The 20,231-nt window shown below is 40.2% G+C and overlaps 1 protein-coding gene across 9 annotated transcripts in view; it reads left to right on the forward strand.

Annotated features, from left to right (window-relative positions):
- The window catches only part of LOC311027276 (DNA (cytosine-5)-methyltransferase 3A-like), a 48,925-nt gene extending 29,310 nt beyond the window's left edge, over positions 1-19,615 (forward strand). For 3 of the 9 annotated variants that reach the window (XM_084031212.1, XM_084031219.1, XM_084031218.1), the window contains 17 exons: positions 4,768-4,971; positions 5,311-5,469; positions 5,882-5,989; positions 6,440-6,587; positions 6,769-6,912; positions 7,221-7,265; positions 7,599-7,678; positions 8,136-8,248; positions 9,272-9,455; positions 10,847-10,931; positions 11,487-11,632; positions 11,755-11,845; positions 11,963-12,111; positions 12,406-12,491; positions 12,576-12,669; positions 13,786-13,904; positions 14,866-19,615. In XM_084031212.1, the coding sequence (XP_083887338.1) occupies positions 4,768-4,971; positions 5,311-5,469; positions 5,882-5,989; positions 6,440-6,587; positions 6,769-6,912; positions 7,221-7,265; positions 7,599-7,678; positions 8,136-8,248; positions 9,272-9,455; positions 10,847-10,931; positions 11,487-11,632; positions 11,755-11,845; positions 11,963-12,111; positions 12,406-12,491; positions 12,576-12,669; positions 13,786-13,904; positions 14,866-15,007 (2,097 nt within the window). In that variant the 3' untranslated portion in view covers positions 15,008-19,615. The remainder of the gene's footprint in view (positions 1-4,767; positions 4,972-5,310; positions 5,470-5,881; positions 5,990-6,439; positions 6,588-6,768; positions 6,913-7,220; positions 7,266-7,598; positions 7,679-8,135; positions 8,249-9,271; positions 9,456-10,846; positions 10,932-11,486; positions 11,633-11,754; positions 11,846-11,962; positions 12,112-12,405; positions 12,492-12,575; positions 12,670-13,785; positions 13,905-14,865) is intronic. The other 6 variants (XR_014598588.1, XM_084031214.1, XM_084031215.1 and 3 more) reach the window with 6 other exon arrangements.
- The last annotated feature ends 616 nt before the right edge of the window (positions 19,616-20,231 follow it).

Raw genomic sequence — 20,231 nt, forward strand, 5'->3', positions numbered from 1 at the left:
AGGGGGGTGTGGTTATAAGAAATGGCTCATTGGCGAGGTCGCTGGGTGAGGGGTCAGAGGTCAAGGGGGCTGTACTAAAAGTGACCAGGCCACGGGGTTCGTCAAAGTTCAAAGTTGTAACTCACGACTTTACAACTTCTCTCTGCCCTGTTTTCTTCCGCGTGCTTCAGTTTTCTATTACGACACCGAGCACTTCTTCTAAAACTCGAATACCTCGACATGTTTCATACAATGTGATACACCCAAGACATCGGCATCTTATGGTGATTTTAGCTTTTCAGTGATCTGTGTCTGTATTGGCATGCAAGTTGGCCAATGAGAAACAAGACATTGTAGTACAGGAATGCCAAATATACATTATGTTTCAGGTAATTTAGCAAACAATGTCACCATAGCAGTTTGCAGGATGGAGACCTTCCACTTAAAAACCTGCCAACTGACCTAATTATTGGACCTTTTTATAGGTTAGTGGGTAAATTAAAATCCCTGTAGTATCTCAGGAGAGTATTTGGGGAAACAGGCTATCAGTATTTAACAGGACATCCTTTCTTTTTAGTCTAATCTTAGTCGTCTTCTTAGTCTAACAGACATTATGAAAAGAAATGTAGCCACAAACCCAGACATTTTTGAAATATCCAAAAAAAATAATACTTTAATGGTGCTGTGTGACCCAATCTTTTACTGCAGTACAAATATAATCAGGCAGTAGTGTATAGACCCTCACAGTGTTGCCTAATAGAGTCAGAATCCAGATTGGTCTGTTACCACTGAGTCATCTGCATCCCCGAAAGCAGCAAAGCTTCCTGATTGACTGTTTAAATCAGCTGATGTTGCCAGGCAACAACATCCGATAGGCAGGATTTTGGCCTTATATCTCATAGCAACACGAGTCAGGTCCAAGTCTTGTAATGAGAAGCACCCTGTCCAGATGTTGACAGAAAAGTATCCTTCACAACAACAACAGCCAAGTGTGGGAGAGATGAGGTGAAAACTCAGATCACTGTACCTGTGAACTACAGACGCCCCAAGTAGTCCATTCATACTGTTCAACTTGTGTCTTTTCATTGGCGGCATATGGAAAGATTTTTTGCAAACTACAATAATAGCAGTTATTTTCCCCCATGATGGCGTTGCAGCAGCAGAACTTGGTGTTGCTCAGACTACTTTGTGTAGCGTGTGTGCTCTTGTTCAACACAATTACACTTAATACGACTTAATTTGTCCCTGCAAAGGTATCGTAGGCTGAGGCTTGCCTCTGAGGTCAACGAGGACATAGATAAGAAAACAAACACACAGTTGACACATTAAAAGGCTATGTGTGCAAAATCGATACGTGGGATTGGTAATAAATACTTCTATTAATAATGAGAAATATCAAAAAAGAAACACGAGGCAGCTGCTTTATAAACACAAGCCACCAACATTTTCAACAGTTAATATGAATTGAAGAAACTTACAGATACAAATAATTATTATATGCATTATTTGTATTATTTTAAATTAATTAAATAAGTTAAATGAATGTTTAATTAAATATTTGCAATAACACAGACAACCAACATATTGAAAAGAAATACAAAAGTTGCTCATTTCAAAAGCAAAATATACACGTGTACCAGATCCATAATATACTGATTCTATTCAGTACACACTAATCAGTATACTTTTTAAAGTTTAGTTTAAGACCAATCACTCAGTCATTTGCCAATATTATATATAAACAATTACATATCAAAGGCCTTTCCTAAGATTAAATACTTATTTTTTTGTTTTCAAAGCTTTTTTTTGCCACCATCCACAATCTCTTTAAGTTGTTTTTCCAACTGTGAGCAGCTTCTCTGTTTCCTAGTGTCAGAATATTGTATGTACATGGTGTATTTCTTAGTAGAATATGTGTATAGTTTTGCGTATGCTTCATTTTCAACACAAACCCTGCTAACAGTTTGTATGAAATATTGATACGCACCGATACGTCAGTTTAGTTGTAAGAAGAAAAAAAAACCAGACTTCTCATTCATCCCAGATGTTTTGGAAACTAGTGATGACACGTGGAGTTTCCCTTACAGTGCATACGTGTGTGTGTGTGTGTGTGTGTGGTCCATGATCCATGTAGCAGGCTGATGGGGATTATATGAGGTCAAAGGTCAATGGGAGCGGGGGGGAGTGAACTTGTAACCTCTGGGTCAAACGAAGGAGAGAACTGTCATGACCCGACACTCTCTATTTTACCGTCTCACTTCCATTGAATTTATGGCCTCGTCCCTCCTCTTCTTCACAACTTTATTCCTTCCTTTCTGCTTCTTTTTCTGGAAGAATCGTTTCACTCATTCACAACATTAGGTTGGGATTTTAAGCCTCTGCTGAAGTGGAAAACAAATGGTTTTCTCCACTAAGAAGAAGAATGTTTTTGGGTTACTGGAATGCTTAGAAGGAGTCATGGGATTTTTATGTCGGGGCCACGGCGACATCCTTGCGGTGTAGCAACCCGTGAGGTCATCATCATTTTGAAGATTTGTCTGTTTCTTTCTACACTTGTCAATCAAACTAATATCAGCAGTACGATGAGTAGAGTTTGATATCTATCACTGGCTATGACGGCTAATCAGAGTTTACTGTAGAAGTGCACGTAATTTAGTGGCTTTTCTAATACTTTTACTACTTCTAGAAAAGAAAAGTTGAATCTCTCTCGCAGGTCTCTTACAGTCGGGATGATAACAAACACATGGATTTATTCATTCATTCCTGTATCGTAGCTAACTTTAACATAACATATCTGGAAATAATCTGCAGATGCTCCGCTTCAAAATTAGATCAAACTTGTCTGTGGATGCCAGTTGTTGCCATGACCACGGCCCAAATGCGGTCTGCAACATAATGAGTTACCCTAGCTTAGCTAGACGGGACTCAGGAGGAAACAGTGAGCCTGGCTTTGTCCAAAGGTAACAAAACCCACCTACTAGCACCTCTCAAGCTCAATAATTAAGATGTCACATCAACTTTTTGTTATTGTACATTTAAACAGATTAAACAAACAACTTATGAAGTTAATTAGTGAGCCAGTCATCAGGCTAAGCTAAACCAACTAAATAAAGTTTATAGGAGTATATATTATATATATAGTAAATAATCCTTCTTGCCACAGGGAAAAAACAGACTTTAATTGGTACTGTATATCGTCTGTCTTCCTGTCCTCCACTAAACATGCTGCGCTTTTTCCTGTTTGTATCTCTCTCTCTCTCTCTCTCTCTCTCTCTCCCTCTCTCTCTCTCTCTCTCTCTCTCTCTGTGTCTTCCCTCTGTCTCCCTCTCTCCTGAACCCTATGAACTGCCTCCCCGCCGCACCCTTTCTCCCCACTCACTTCCTGTTTAGAGGAACAATTAAAGGATTGTTCCTACAGCCTGGGGCACTGAGGCCTTGATCTAGAGCAGCTACCACATCAGCTGGGAAGACCGTAATACATCAGTTATATAGGACCTCCTTGGGGGACAGTGTTTGTGCCTGCAGACCAACAGGAGTACAACAAAAGGGCTGTGATAGATGAGCGACTTTTGAAGGTACACACGAGGAAGATGTCCTCAGCAGGCAATGTCTCACATGGTGAGGACAGCTGGAGCTGATATGATAGTTGACAAAAAGATCGTTCAGTGTTGTAACTTAACACATATAGGAACAAAACAAATACCTGCACATAAAAGCACACAGTTTGAGTGTTTCCATACATTAGATTCATTGAACACTGTTAGCAACAGCCCAAATGCAATTGACTAAAACACGCAAAAAATGAAATTTCTGTCCCATAAACTGGTTGTAATATGGGATATCGACTGGATGCCACGCTCACATGTAGAATAAATTACATTATCTTCATTATAAGTAGTATTATCGTTAGTACTAATACTGAGAGGAGTGGACAATTTAAAATGCTTTCTTATCTATTGCATTTTATTTATTTTTTGTGTATTTTATTGATTATATGATTATATTTTCAGCATTTTTGTTTCTCATGTGCGTTAGATTGTCTTTCATTTGTATTGTTTTATTATCAGTTTGACAATCATGTTGTTATTCAGATCAAGCTTCATTGATTGATTGATTGTTTGATGTATAAGGAGTTGTTAAACGTGAAAATCACATAAAATAGCTTACAATTGTATTTTTCTTCAACTAAAAGTTTATTCATGTGAAAATGCAGAAGTGTGGCAAATCCTCCATACTGGATAAAAGAGCTAAATGTTCACTCTATTATGTAAATCTATCAGCTCTGGTGGAGGAGGTCATGCAGTGAAGTATGTGAAGGTTTTTCCCCAAAAGGATAATTTGACAAAATGTCAGCCATAAATGGTGAAACCTGTTGACTGTAGGAAAACATGCAGGAGTTTCATAGTAAAACCCCTTTTGTTTGTCTTGTAATTATGCACAGATACGGTTAGAAATGCCAAACGACTGTTCCCACGGCAAGAGTTAATCTAAGCAATCATTTCCACAGTTCAGAATAAATATTCACCACTTGAAATGAGAGTCAGTGTCTTTTTTTTCTCTAATTTTCAATGAGCTCATATTGGATTAATGAGGAATTATTGCCTATTTAACTTGAGTGCTTGTCCCACGGTGGCCCTGCTTGTGTTGCCTTTTATTGCTTTGTACTGTAGTTAACTTTAACGGGAACAGGTCCCGACATTTTGCAAGTATAGATGTACAATTCAGCAAGCTTAAAAAGGCAAAGACACATGTCAATAAACAAAATAAATGAATGTTCTTTCCTCACAGGCCGAGCGACGGGCTTACAGAGAGGCGGAGATGAACATGATGGACGAACTATCAGAGGGTGACTGCCAGAAAGAGGAGGAGTCTGCCAGCCCAGCCCCTCCCCCTTCACAACAACACACAGCCCCTGCCTCGCCGACAGTTGCCGTGACACCGGAGCCAGTTGCCAGGAGAGAACGGCTCACGCCCAGAGAGAATGAGTACCGGGTGATTAATTAAAATCTATAAATTAACCAGTAATTTTTGGAGAAGTGTATACCCAAAAGTTTGTGTTTTGGTTTAATCTTGTACCATAGTAATAATTGGTGCCCACAGGTTATTATCATTAGTGGATGCAAATGGAAAATTAGAATCTTTTCTTCTTATAAATAACTGAATACCTTTTAGATGCTGGCAGAAGTCCAAAGATAAATGAATGATGTAGTAAATGAAAGATGTCTCTCAATGTCAAAACTGGACAAACATATTGGGTGACTGCTGTTCCATCGTCTTACATCATGAGTGCGGGGTAAAACTGGACTCACCTTGTTTTCTGCGTGCTGACAGGATGGCCGGGGTTTTGGCATCGGTGTCCTGGTGTTTGGGAAGCTGCGAGGTTTCTCTTGGTGGCCTGGCAGGATCGTATCCTGGTTGATGAGCGGCCGAAGTCGAGCTGCAGACGGGACTCGCTGGGTGATGTGGTTCGGAGACGGCAAGTTCTCCGTGGTGAGTAGTTTTATTGAGGGACCCGTTGGTTGATCAAATACTGGTCCAATGTGTGTAAAGTCAACAGCGGAGTGAAGTTTACACAGAAGTAATTTGGCTCTTCTTTGCTCCACATTCAACATGATCATTTGCTTTGTTTTGATATAAGATGATCTCTTTTCTTTTGACTTATTCAAATTTGAATAAAGAAACCCCCATAAGACATAACCCTGCACCAAAGCACCTCGCCTTTACGAGACATCTTTCCTGAAACGATCAATTTTCACTGCAGCACACAAAATGACCTTAATTTAGGAAAGGACTTGTTGAGAAGCTTTTTTTTTTTTTTTGCTTTCTCCAATCATTTCTGGCTTTTTTTCTTCTGAACTTGAAGACACTCTCTCCGATGACACATCATTTCTTTGTTCCGCAGGTTTGCGTGGAGAAGCTGATGCTTCTGAGCTCTTTCTCATCTGCCTTCCACCAGCCCACGTACAACAAACAGTCAATGTATCGGAAAGCCATCTTCGAGGCTCTGCAGGTAAACAAGCCTCCTGTTCTAACTCTGCTCCTTTAACGTCAGGGAGTGTGGGGTGTCGAGTCCCTTCTCATGGCTGACTAAAAATACCATTCTGTTGCTGAACTTATTGTTCTTCTCTCTGGATGAAACATCAAAAAGACAAAAGTATAAAATGTAAGTGCGCAGGTCTAAAGATCAGATTTTACTCATTCCTCTGTTATGTAACCAGATCTGCATTTGCATTGGTGGAGGTAGTGTTCTCTTCTAGCTCTGCCCGCGGTTTATAAGTGGTAACATGTGGGTACATCTCACATTTCTGTGGGTTATTTTTTAATCCAGCTCATTCCCCTCATTTCTTTATTGTAAGTGATCATTATTTCTTCTTTTCTCTTGTCCGCTTAATGTAAATGTACGCTTCTTATCTGAGGTGGCTTTTAATGTTTCTGTACCGGGTGTTTGTTTTGTGTGTAGGTGGCCAGTGTTCGGGCGGGGAGGCCTGTTCCTTCCTGTGATGCGAGCGATGATGGGGATGGGATGGAGGTTCAAACCAGGCAGATGATAGAGTGGGCCATGACCGGCTTCCTACCCAAAGGTCCACAATCACTGGAGCCTCCAGAGGGTACGCACATATTTGATTTAACATATCAAAAAGAAAAACACACACATACAGCAATTTAGAGTCATCGTCCTGAGTCTCCCAGCGACTCCACAGCTTTAACCCAGTTCACAGTCATTATTGCTCCCCTATGATATGAAAGACCACGAAGGACAATGTTTGTTCTGTTCTCACACTCCCGCAGAGGAACAGAATCCATATAAGGAAGTGTATCCAGAGATGTGGGCGGAGCCTGAGGCAGCATACACGCCTCCACCCGCCAAGAAACCGCGCAAGAACGCCGCCGAAAAAGCAAAGATCAGAGAGGTGATCGATGAGGGGACCAGAGGTAAACACACACACACATTTCAGCCGAATCGGCTTATGTTTGAAAATTAACCCACAAGTTGTGGAGGAGTTAGCGAGGTCTTAAAACTGTAGAAATGAAGTTTTGAGTTTTGGTGTGCAGCAAACACCTATATGTTTTATTCTGCTCATAGTTTTCCTACAGTGGAACGTCCAGAATATTAATATATACTAGAATGATAACGGCAACATTTACCTGAATGCTTTTTATGCACGTTCTTGTTTCTTTTATGAAGTCTGTTCACATTGAAATAGTGTGTTGATGTGTTCTTACATATGTTTTTGTTTCAGAGAGGCTCATATGTGAGGTCAAAAAGAAGACCAGGAACATAGATGGTAAAAGTTTCAGATTTATTTCAAGCATCTTTCTGGAACGTTTCAAGTGTTTTTGTAGTTCAGGGCTCAACATCTCCGGAACATGTGTTCCTGTTTACATTGTTGGCATTTAGCTGATGTGTTTATGCAGCAAATGTAATTCAGTGGTGTACTGGAAGGAAGGCCAAAATAGATAATAATTATAAATCACAGCACCTAAAAAGTCCTTCTTGTGTCTCAGCACATTGTGTTTTTTTGAGGGGCATTAAAAGTCTTACTTAACGTACCTTTAAATCCTTCCATTTATATAAATAATATAGTAATGAAGTAATAAAGTAGTCTGTGTTTATTCAGATATCTGCATCTCCTGTGGAAGCCTCAACGTCACTCTGGAGCATCCACTCTTTGGAGGAGCGATGTGTCAGGGCTGCAAAGTAAGAAACCTCCCAATAACAAGAAAATACTTCATTTGAGTACATAGTAAATTGCAAAATTATGTTGTTATCATATATATAAGTCATGTTGCATGTTTATATATATATATATATATGTATATATGATAGTGTGATATTGATATCATTTTTTTAAATAGATGGATACACACAGGAAGCAAACTAAAAATACATGTACCAAGCACTTCTGCATACAGACTAAGGCTGCGACTAATGAATTATCATTATTGTCTTGTGTCTATAAATATGACAAAAAATAGAAAATAAATTCCCCCAAGCACACAGTGTCATCTTGAGATTGCTTGATTTGTTTGACCAACAGTCAAATATGCGAATCCATTAAACTCACATGGATATAAAACAGAGATAAGTCAGGTGGACCACAAAGACAACCCCTCTCCGCCGCTCCCCTCACTCTGTTTTTCTGCTTTTCTGGCAGAACTCGTTCTTGGAGTGTGCCTACCAGTACGACGACGACGGCTACCAGTCCTACTGCACCATCTGCTGTGGAGGCAGGGAGGTGCTCATGTGTGGCAACAACAACTGCTGCAGGTCAGTACAACACCGTGGGTGTACACACTGGTGGGTTTGGGATCGACGAGCTTCCTCTTGTGGTCAGGAGAAGGTTTTGATTTCATGTCCGACATAAACAATTTACCCCGAAATGACAAAACCGTGAGATAAAGTAGAGCTCCTTTCATCAGCAGCTGAATCAGAAGATGTATGTGGAGTAGGTTTATTTATGTCAATATACAGTTTATTTTGGCATCCAGGCTCTTACCTCATCGCTGTAAACATGAAACACAGCAGATATTTGGTGGTCAGTGGTGGAAGAAGTACTTTGCGGCAATACTACACTGTAAAAAATACTCTCCTGCATTCAAAATCTAAAAGGAAAAGTAAGTCCCTACAATATTCATAAAGTTTTTTTGTTTGTTTGATATATTTAATTTAATTTTTTTAAGCATTTTTGCTGTTTATTTGATACTATTACAGTTTATAGAGACGTGTAATGACATGTGACCACTGGTGGACTTACTTAAGGCAAAGTATCAGCTTCACAAAGTACCAAAAGTAAAGTACCATTTCACAATAATAAAATCTATACAACAATATTACCATATTCTAATAAGTGATGCGTTAATGTATATATATTAAATATTATCACTTTAATGGTGCAGTTTGTAAAGTTGGCGCATATATCAACTACTTTACATAGTGCTGCGTTGCTTAATACATTATAATAATAATACCACATAATTTATAACTTGATTTAGTTTTATTCATAACCTGCAAAGTAACTAATGTTGCCAATGCAGTAAATTAAAAAGTAAAAAAATGGCTTCCATTAAAGTGGCATAAAATATTCATGAATGTACAAGTACCTCAAAAGATATTTTACAGTGACGTTGCACCGCTGGAGTCGGCATAATAAACATCATCTGGTCAGATACTGAGCACAAACAAAATATTATCCAGCGAAACGAGGGGATCAAATCAGTCGACGAGATGAAAAGAAAAGCACATGATGAAAACCGCTCTGGTAAAAAAGTCTCATGGTGAGTGTGTGTGCAGGTGTTTCTGTGTGGAGTGTGTGGATCTGCTGGTCGGAGCTGGTTCGGCGGCGGTGGCCATCAAAGAAGACCCCTGGAACTGCTACATGTGTGGCTCCCGGAGCGCCTACGGGTTACTGCGGCGACGGGACGACTGGCCCTCCAGGCTACAACACTTCTTCGCCAACAACCACGAACAGGACTTTGTGAGTCCGACAGTTACCTTTCGTTCTAGTTCTGTTCTTTACATATGATACACATTTACCTCTTCCACTCCCCAGTATAGACCCATGTTTGTATGCATGCCTATATATATATATATATATATATATATATATATATATACAGAAGCCACAGCTCCAGTTCACTCTTTCATAATCATTATTACATGAATGAATTGATGTATTAATATGTGCGTCGCTATAATTTGCATCCGGGAAAAGAGGAGCACATTTGAATAACTTTATTTAACGCAGGGTAGCTTAATCTATAATGATATATCATAATTGATCATTGGTAATTAAAGTAAATAGTTACTAAAGTTATCAAATCATGTAGTACAAGAGTTAAAGCTGGGGTATGTAATGTTGGAAAGCTAGCAAGAAAGCTAGCAAGAAAGCTAGCAAGATTTGAAAATAGCATCTCCTCCTGCCTCCTCTAAGTCCCCCCCCCCTCCCCGCCCTCCCGTCAGTGATTCTTCCGGCATCAGCGAGACGTGAAGGCTGTGAACTCACGCTTAGGCGGGGAGGGCGGGTGCAGAACTAGACATGAAAGCATCTGATTGGTTTTTTACTCCGACCAATCCACGCCCTTCGGTGCGAGGGGCGCAGATTGGTTGTTTGTTTTCTCAGTCCCACGGCGGCCACAGAGCTCTGTTTGATTCCGTTCCTTTTCCTGATGACATAATGTACTGATCCACCTGAAATTAGACAGGCCATTTCACCCAGTATAACAAAAAGTGCTTCTGAACAGGATTACATACCCCATCTTTGAGTACAATGTTGGCCAAAATGTAGCGCAGTAGAAGTACGAAGTGGTAATACTCAAAGTACAGTACTTGAATACATTGATTATGACAGCAGGTGGCGTCATGAATCCAGGAACAGTAGAGTTGCATGCAATGCGTCATTAAATTAGCTTAAAAATTACTGTTAAAAAACTTGAAAATAAAAGAAATGAAATGGCAATATTTCCTTTAATTTACTAATTAAATTTACTAATGTGTCACACTCCAGACACGGCTACTCTTATACTTGCCTGTACTTCTGTACTATACTAAAGTACACCAACCCTGTCCTGACAACATGATGCAAGTCAATTCAGTGCTTTTTGATTAATTTGCTATATTTGCAATCCTCATCGAACCTGCTTGATGGTGGAATTCAGCAAAATACATCACAGTATAACGGGAAATATTCATATCTGGGGATCAGCAAGGTGTCTGCTCAGCTATAAATGATCCATGAAGGCCGAAACACATCAAAACGGACCATATTCACTTTGAAATGATCATCATCAGGACTAAACCCGATGTATTTTGTGCAGCTCGTTCTAAATGCTGTAAAGATCTGATCTTGCCCTTTTAACTCTCTTTTAGGAGCCAGCCAAGTTGTATCCTCCAGTTTCAGCAGAGAAGAGGAAACCAATCAGAGTTCTCTCCCTGTTTGACGGCATAGCAACAGGTACAATATGAGTCGGGTATCCATTCATCTATTGATTAATAGACACCACTTCTAGACTGAAATATTCTACAACTATTAGATGGATTGCCGTGACATTCATGGAAAGTTCAACTTCATCATTTAATGAATTTTTTTTAAAGCTTTTTCTATTTTTTCTTGTGTAGCACAAAGTAACTTACAGCTGCATATAATAACTGATGTAAGAACCCTAATAACATGTTAGCATTTATCTCACAGCACCATCATATCCAAGTACAGTCTCTCAAAGCCGCTAAGACGGCTGCGGTCGTTTATTCAACTCATTGACTAATTGTTCAGTTTAACATTAGCATCAGAAAAATCCCAGCATGAAATGATTGATCCATTAAAAAGCTGTTACTGACTGACTTCTGCTGATCGACTAATCAGTTATTCAACTAATCATTTCAAGTGTGTGTTAAAGACATGGAATTATCCCACATAATGCAGAATGATTGAATTTCTTTTGAGGGAAATAATTGTTTTAGTTTTTAACATTGAATGAATGTGTGTATTTTGTGTGTGTGTGTGTCTCAGGTCTGTTGGTGCTGAAGGATTTGGGCATGCAGGTTGACAAGTACGTGGCGTCTGAGGTGTGCGAGGACTCCATTACCGTCGGCATGGTCCGACACCACGGTCGCATCATGTACGTGGGTGACGTACGCAACGTAACGCGCAAACACGTGAGTCCAACTCCTCTTTGCTATCAGATCACAACAGATGCATTCAAGTGTGAACACAGCATGAAGGTAAATGCTTATTTCATCTTACACGCTGCCTCGTAACCCCTCTGTGCTGACGTTAGATCGATGAGTGGGGGCCTTTTGACCTGGTGATAGGAGGAAGCCCCTGCAACGACCTCTCCATAGTCAACCCTGCAAGGAAAGGCCTCTTCGGTGAGAAGCGGTCTTCGAATCTGTCCGTGTTGACAAAGCTTGGAGGGAAATTCAATTAAATAATGATTTTTGTGTGAATTGAAGTGTGGAAGCTGAACTTGCTCTCCCCTCCCGCAGAGGGAACTGGCCGGTTGTTTTTCGAGTTTTACCGGCTGCTGCACGAGGCTCGGCCGAAGCCGGGCGACGAGCGCCCGTTCTACTGGCTGTTTGAGAACGTGGTCGCTATGGGAGTCAGCGACAAACGGGACATCTCCCGCTTCTTAGAGGTGAACTAGCAGGAACACGGCCACTTCAGAATTAAAATAAGAGATTTTTTTTAAGCTCCTCACAGGTCCTCGGTCTCTGAGAATATAAATAAACACATAATAAACTGTTAGCAATAAAGACTTATCTTATCTAAGACATTAAACTTGAGCAAATGCCTTTTACTATTTAATCATAATTATAAGGACACAAATAAACATCTCATCCTATGATAATATAGACAGACGTACAGAATGAAGGACAGGAAGCTGTTCATACTGAGTAAAACAGGAAGTAACCCCGCTGCTCCTCTTTAGTGTAACCCAGTGATGATCGACGCAAAAGAAGTGTCTGCTGCCCACCGCGCTCGCTATTTCTGGGGAAACCTGCCAGGCATGTCCAGGTGATACAAGCTGGCACGCGTCATTGTCACGATGGGTTCACTTTCAGTTTTGTCCGTTGCATATCTGATTTTTTTTCATCAAAGCTTTCATTCTGGTCCCCGTTTCAGACCTCTGACAGCCATGACAAATGACAAGCTGGACCTACAGGAGTGCCTGGAGCACGGGCGCACAGCCAAGGTATGTATCCACCGCTGTGAATGTGTTTGTATAAGTGTGTGTGTCTGTGCCAAGCCCCCACAAAGAGCGCCGGGCTCTGAAAAAAACATTTGACATAGTTGCTTAACGGTGAACTTATCATTTCCGGGTCCAACGCGTGATGCCAAACAAGACTATTTCCCCCCATAGACATTATGAAAGAGACGTAAAACTCAACTTCCCAGTAGGAACCCTTGAATAGCCCTCATCATTAAATCCAGATTATTTTCCATCCCCTGTTCATGTGATGATCCTGAGAACATGCTGGACTGAGGGCTGGGAGGCGGGGCTAAAGGAAGCGCTAGTGCGTTTGCTCTGTGGGCTGTACCCAGTTCTCTTTATGCACCCATGACCTGTGCTCATTATCATATGATAAGTAAAAAGACTTGTTACTTTCTATTGGATGGATAGAAAAAGAAAAACTGGGAAAAGTTTGGGAATAAACTGATACGCCCGCATCATCTCATCTAAGGCATGGGACGGTCATGATTAGCTTTTCCAAAATAATTCACCAAAATGATTCACGATATCGTCCCAATAATCTTAAAATGGCAGCAAAACATACTTTTTATTGTGTTACAGATTTTTGGGAACATCCTTTCAATCAAATGATCCTAAAATGATCATAAATCATAAGGTGTATTTTTGTATCCTGTATCTTCTTAAATCTATCGTCTTTATTTTTCACTTCTCTACCATGATACAGAGCTAGACTCACATATTTACAATTATCCCGATAATGGAAATTCAGCTGATCCACCTTAAACTCTTAAAGTTTCCTCTCTGGGATGTAAGAAAATGTACCATTTTTCCTTACGGCATATATATAAACAGTATATTACACACAGACTGTGGAGTAATTCAGCATACATGTACCAACTGTACTGCTACTGTCTCACTTTTTCTCTACCAGCCATTTCTTAAGCAAATACTCATTTGTGAACGATGACTTTTCCAAATCATAATGCATCGTAAAAAAAGGAAATAGCTGTAGGATTAAAAAAAGGGTTTGTGTGTGTGTGTGTGTGTGTGTGTGTGTGTGTGTGTCTGTCTGTGTTTGTGTCTTTGTGTGTGTTTGGTTCTGGATGTTAATTCCAGTTTGAGAAGTTGCGCACGATAACGACACGCTCCAACTCTGTGAAGCAGGGGAAAGACGAGCATTTCCCCGTCTTCATGGACAACAAGGAGGACATCCTCTGGTGTACCGAGATGGAAAGGTACAGTCACGTGTGCTTGTGTCTCCATTTGGATCACTGTTCTATCTCTGTGTGTCCCCTAATTATGAAGCAACTGATTGAAATGTGTGTTTCTAACACATTGAAGCCCAATCCAGACGTGCAATCATCTCTTCCTGTATGTTTTTGTGAAACATTAAAACAGTTTCCCGTGAAAACAACTCAAATTAAACGCAAATTAGAGGCTTAAAATAAGAATAAGTCATTTACTGCAGCATTATGATATCATTTACAGATGTTTTACTGACTATGACCCACAAAATAATCCCTATTTGGGGCGACGGATAGTCCTTTCTGCATGTCGCCCCCCCTCATTCTCCTGCCTTCTACCCTCATGCTGTCCTCTCTGAATAAAGGCAAAAAGAATGTTTCAACAAATCGCTAGTTCTCTAAATGTCCAGATTGAAGGCGAATCGGCGTTTGCTTTGGCGCTCGTGCGTTTGTGTGAACTTTACAAAGACAAAAGCCAAGAGGTTTGCTGAATAAATAATAGAAAGTGATGAGCTGTGGATTATGAGTCTCTAATTAAGTAAAAGTTATAGTTTGAACGATAACTACGACTTTTACCTTTTAAAATTCAAGATGTATTTTAATCACTTTTTATTTCAATCAGAAAATTAGAACCTACATTATGCTAGAGTAGGTTTGTCGGGTCAAACATTGTGTTATACAACTTACAATCATTTACTTTATTCATTTATTCATCATTTGCTCTTCAAATTGCTGTTGTTTTTTCTCCGACCAATAGTTCAGAACCTACAAATTTGCCAATTAACATTGATAAACACATTAAGGAATGTTTGGCTGCTTGACTAATAAATGATCCATCAATTATTGAAAAAGGTTGTGATTAACTTTCTGTCAATGAATGGATGACATGATTTATTCCCTAATTGTTTTTTACTAAATATAATAATCAAATGTGGTGTGCATGTGTCCCCAGGGTGTTCGGTTTCCCCGTCCACTACACCGACGTGTCCAACATGAGTCGTCTGGCCAGGCAAAGGCTGCTGGGACGTTCCTGGAGCGTCCCCGTTATCAGACACCTCTTCGCCCCGCTCAAGGAGTACTTCGCCTGCAACTAGTCACACACCAACTCTCTCTGTCTCACACACACACACACACACACACACATAAACAGCTAGTACATGAAGGTTGGCTGACACAGGATGACAGAGATGACTGGACATACACACATCTACACACACATGCATACTGTAAAGGACTGCTTCCCTAGATACCATGTAGACCACAGGCTGACCTTAGTCCCCAGGTGCTACCTTGCTGATTAACACACACACACACACACACACACATGTGCAGAGTGTCTGTACTGTCTTCACACACAAACGTCCTGTCCAACCTTGAAACTGGTGTCTTCTGGCTTTACTGTATCATAGCAGCTAGAGTTCAAACCTCCGGGGGGTCCAAACCCGACAACAAGCCCCGACTTTTTTCTGTTTCCAACTTCTCTCCGAGTACACCAACACACCAGTAAATCCCTCTGAACCGAAAAACACTTAACTGTATTCATGTATAGTGACAGCAGCTGGTGTGTTACAGTGCAATGATCACAAATATACAAACACACACACACACACACATACCAGTTAACGCTCATGGTGCTGGTCAGGCCGCGATAGAATTCAAATGGTGCAACTTTAATACAACACTTAAAGTTTTCGGTGCTCTTGGAGACCGGATGGTCTCTGTTTGTTTCAGTGGTTACAGTTTTGCGTTAAACCAAAAGCTTACAAGCAGCTGGAGCCGACACTAAGCAAGAGAGGTGAACTTTTAAGATCGATGTATTTATCAACTTCAGTGAGCCCAAAAGAAAAACGCAACAAGGCAACTATGATCAGAGAGTCGCGTGAAGCTTTTTTTTAACATCAGATTGTAATTTGCTCTGTTTTCTTTGTGGATAAGCTGCTCTGGAGTTAAAAATAAATCATCAAAGGTTTGTGTGGCAAAAAAAACCCCACCAAATAAAAGTCTTCATCTTCAGTGATTCCTGCGATATGAAATACTGAAATTAATGAGTCAATTATTGGGGATACCACAGCAGTTTGGGGTTCTATACTTCTTTTTATACTTTGTTTTCATGTCTGTTAACCTCACCTTGTTTCTAGAATCCCTATAAGCTCCCACTAAAGAACTTCCTGGAGTCCTTAAATACATATAAATATAAATGGGGGGGTTAGGGTTACAAATCACAATTAACAAGAGGAATATAATTACGTATATATTACATATTGGTACACAATTCAGACAAAATATAAGACCTGTGATATTGATTTGCATGTTGCTGATGGAAATTACTTGTACAGTGTCTGGAGCGCCCTCTAGTGGGCAGAGACACCAGTATACAGAGAGTGTATAGCAAGGACACACATTCATGACGGGGAGAAACGAGCCTTTGTGTTAGCAGTCACTGGATTAGGGAAAATTGTATAAAATAAATACAGAATGAAGTCTGCTTTTAATACGGTAGTTATTTGTTACCACTGTTTAGTAACATTTTAAATATACATTATTTGTTGGTGTTTTTTTTTTTTGCAATATTTTAGGCCGCGATTGTACATCAAGGTTAGCTTATGCTTTGGTGAATATACTGTGATATTCTGCACACTAGTAAGTATTTTCACTCGATAACGTGTGGAAGTGCTGTTGTATTGCATCGGTTCCTGTAAACTGTACTCATATGACCGATTTTCATCGTAATGGAGCAAAAATTGGAATAATACTTTATGTCTTCTTTAGTAATGCTGTCTCTGGCCTGATGGAGGATGTAGATCGACGTTACGTAGGCCTTTGAGGTTGAATGTTACTGATACAGTTAGTCCCAGTAAACATACCTGTACTAAACTCTGGCCAACTTAATGGGATCATTACTTGTCAGGAGTGAAATAAGGACACTATATTTATTATGTTGACGTACTGTTGAGGGGAAGTTACTGCTGAGAGAATCCTTAGACTAGGTAAAAAAAAAACAGTTATACTGTGAAGTGACGATAAGGTAGTCTTTCTATGTAGCCTGGTTCGTTTTTAACCGTCACAAGCGTGTGACGCTCTGTAACTGGGGTGAAGCAGTTAGCAAATATTATGAAGATCAAGATCATGAATTTCTAGTGACATCTTTTCATTTTTAGTTTGATTGGTGTTTAAAAGATTTTATCTTCATCTTTTATAATATTGTTTAAATACACACACATATGCACACTATGCCATTTTTTATGACGCTGATATTACTAAAGTCTGCTTTTGTGTCAAAATCGGAAGTTTATATCAAGACCAAAATGTTGGATGTTTTAAAACAAGCAGACTTCTACTTCTACAGTTGGGTGTTTCCTTTTTCTTGTGTTGCTGAATCGTTTCAAAACTCTACACACAAGCCAAAGCAGACACTTTGGAGGTAATCATCTTAAACTCTTCGTCCTCGCTCTTGGAGTTAGTGTGTGGGTCGTTTTTGCATTTTGACTAGTTTTTCCCCAATAATTGCAACAGATTTCCTTCGTAAACGTGCGTCTAATGTGCACACAGTGTGTGGCGTTTTGCAAAGATTGTGTTGCAGAATCGCAAACAAAGTGCGAAGCAGAAAAATTGTGTTTTTGTGCGTTTGGTGCCTTCATTTAAGGTGGCGTTGCAAAAGACTACGTTTTGATGCTTTCGTCAAAGCGTTCACTCTCAGTGTGTGCATATATATATATATATAAAAAAAAATCCACCCAACAAATTTTAATTGATCCAATGAGATTATTTCTACCTCCAGTGCAGCCCTTTAAACCGAAACGATTGTTGCTCTACAGCCTCTCTTGTCTTCTCAGTGTCCTTAGTGTCTGGTGATGAACTGGAAACTAGATCACCAGCTCTTCCAGTTACGCTCCTCTGCTTCATAGTCATCCAAAAATGTCCTCCTGTTATCGCAGCTACATCCACTGAAACCAGAGGCCGACGTTTACTCTGTAGACGCTATGCTGGTTTTCTACTTCCTGCGACTGAAACAGACAGCTCTGTGTAAGTAACCGATACTTCCTCACACCAAATACCTGATTCTGGGTTTCTTCTGGATCAACTTGGATAGGAATTGGAAAGTATAAAAAAAAAGGCTTTTCGTGGAATGAAAATCAGAGACTGTGTGTGTGTGTATGGACATCCCTATACTGATGTCTTATTTACACAGGGCTGTCTTTAGAGAAAACATCTCTTTCAGTCTGGTGCTTATGGTCTTCAGGTGACCATCTTTTTCCAGGAAGCCTTCCAACGTTCTGACCCTCCTCAGATACCAGCTAACAACTGGACACATACAGTCTACGCTGACACACACACACACACACACACACATATGCACAAACAGTTACAATAAAAACCAACAATAAACCAGCAGGTACTAAGTTTTTTTTTCCCATCATGTTTACTCTCCGTTTATACAACCAACCTTCAGGTGCTTTTTGAACTCTTAAACTCTTTTTTACAGCGCTGTTGCAGGTTATACACACACACACACACACACACATGCTGGAAACACAGTGCTGACTTTCAAGCTTTCTCTGGATTCCTTTCGCTACAAAACAACAACAACAACACACACATGCATACACACTGTGTTTTTGCCGGCCGCCTGTTGCCATCAGGCTTCCCATGGCGCCGCCGGGTGTGATGTCATCACCCTGCGTCGCTTGGTGCTCCCGACCCCCAAACCCCATCCCCCCCTCCCCAAACCCCAGGTGCTGCATGTCAGTCAGTCAGTGTAATCTCCGATTCCATGTTAGATTAGGGAGTAATGATAATAATAATCATGGTAATAATAATTACAATAATAATCTGTTATTGTGTGTGTGTACTGTTCCAGGTTGGTGCTCAGTTCAGTTCAGTCTCAGCCTAGAGGGGAGCGAGAGAGAGAGGCTAGAGAAAGCATATATTACAGTTAGTATAGTGACTTGTTCTATTGTACCCAAGGATGCCGGACGAAATTGTTGAACCGATGAGCTAAAGGACACTCTCAAGCAAAAGCGAGTTGAAACTGCTACAAATGTAGTGTGTGTTGTACAACTAGCACCTGTTGCGTCATGTTAAAGGCCCACAAGCCAAGAAAGCTGGAAACCAGCGGCTCAGAAGCAGAACTTTTGCTCATTTTGTGTCATTTCAACACGCGTCTGTTTGAGAGTGCAGTCAGACAAAGGCGAGAGGAAGGAATCGATATTTTTAAACGATGGGTGACGCGGTGATGATGTTTCTGTTCGCCTATCAACAGCTTTTAGGCTGAGTGATGCGCTGTTTTCAACACTGATACATTAACAAACACATAAAACACACAAACACTGTTATTAAACACACAAAGACGCAGAGATACATGCACAACACCTAAAAAATACAATGCTGTGGCGCATGCAGACACTCATCTCATGGACTAAAGGAAAGATGAGATTTTAGGAAAAAGGAGGACCTGTTGGTGTTTCAAAAGGTGCTAAAATTTTATCTGAAAATAAGAAAAATATATTGTTAGGAGTATAAATCAAGTTTGTCTTTACAATGACTGTATTTAAGTTTGTCGTAGTAATGAAAAGGCACTATTATTATTTTACTGAATATTTTACTCTTGATGAATATGAAATAATTAAAAAGGCATTTTAACTTTGTACTTGAACAATGTAAGAAATGAACCGTGAATAAAAAAAAAGGACTGTTTCTTGTGATCTTGTCTCAAGGCTCAGTGTTGTCTGACTTCATATCAGTTAAGGGTCAATGTTTTTAATTTCATTTTTAGCAGATTATTGTCAGTTTGCTGCTTTACACAATAAGACATTTTCTATTTTGTTGAGGACAATAGAAGTATCACGGCATTGTTGCTAAACGTGTTGGCCATTTTTATTGACGGTAGCTTTTGTTGATTTATGTCCGGAGTTACAAAAGGCCTCAATTTCTTCCAAGGCAGACTCCAAAACAACCACTGCAAGAACAAATATACACGCATCATATTTGACTTGCTTGCTTTACTGACTAGAATTGTGTTCCAAGTGAGCCCAACCAGTAATGTCTACCTGAGCAGAGAATGAAATCGCTCCCTCTGTGTGTGTTGTTACCCCAGCTCCTCTGTGCTCTGTATACAGAGTGCGACCCCCTGGCTAACTCGTGGCACACCCTCTGCACTGGCTCTCAAAACGGTCTCAGCGGATAACTCCGTCCCGACTTGCAGGGTCTTCGTGGAAGCTTCACACCACAGTACCAGTAAGCCATGCTGCTATTACGGTCTCCCTGTTGTCCTTCAGCCTCATACGGCTGCCTTTAAGTGCTCCTTGTAAGCATTTATGA

This window comes from Eutrigla gurnardus, assembly GCF_963514095.1.
Source record: "Eutrigla gurnardus genome assembly, chromosome: 16".
Taxonomy (NCBI): Eukaryota; Metazoa; Chordata; class Actinopteri; order Perciformes; family Triglidae; genus Eutrigla; species Eutrigla gurnardus.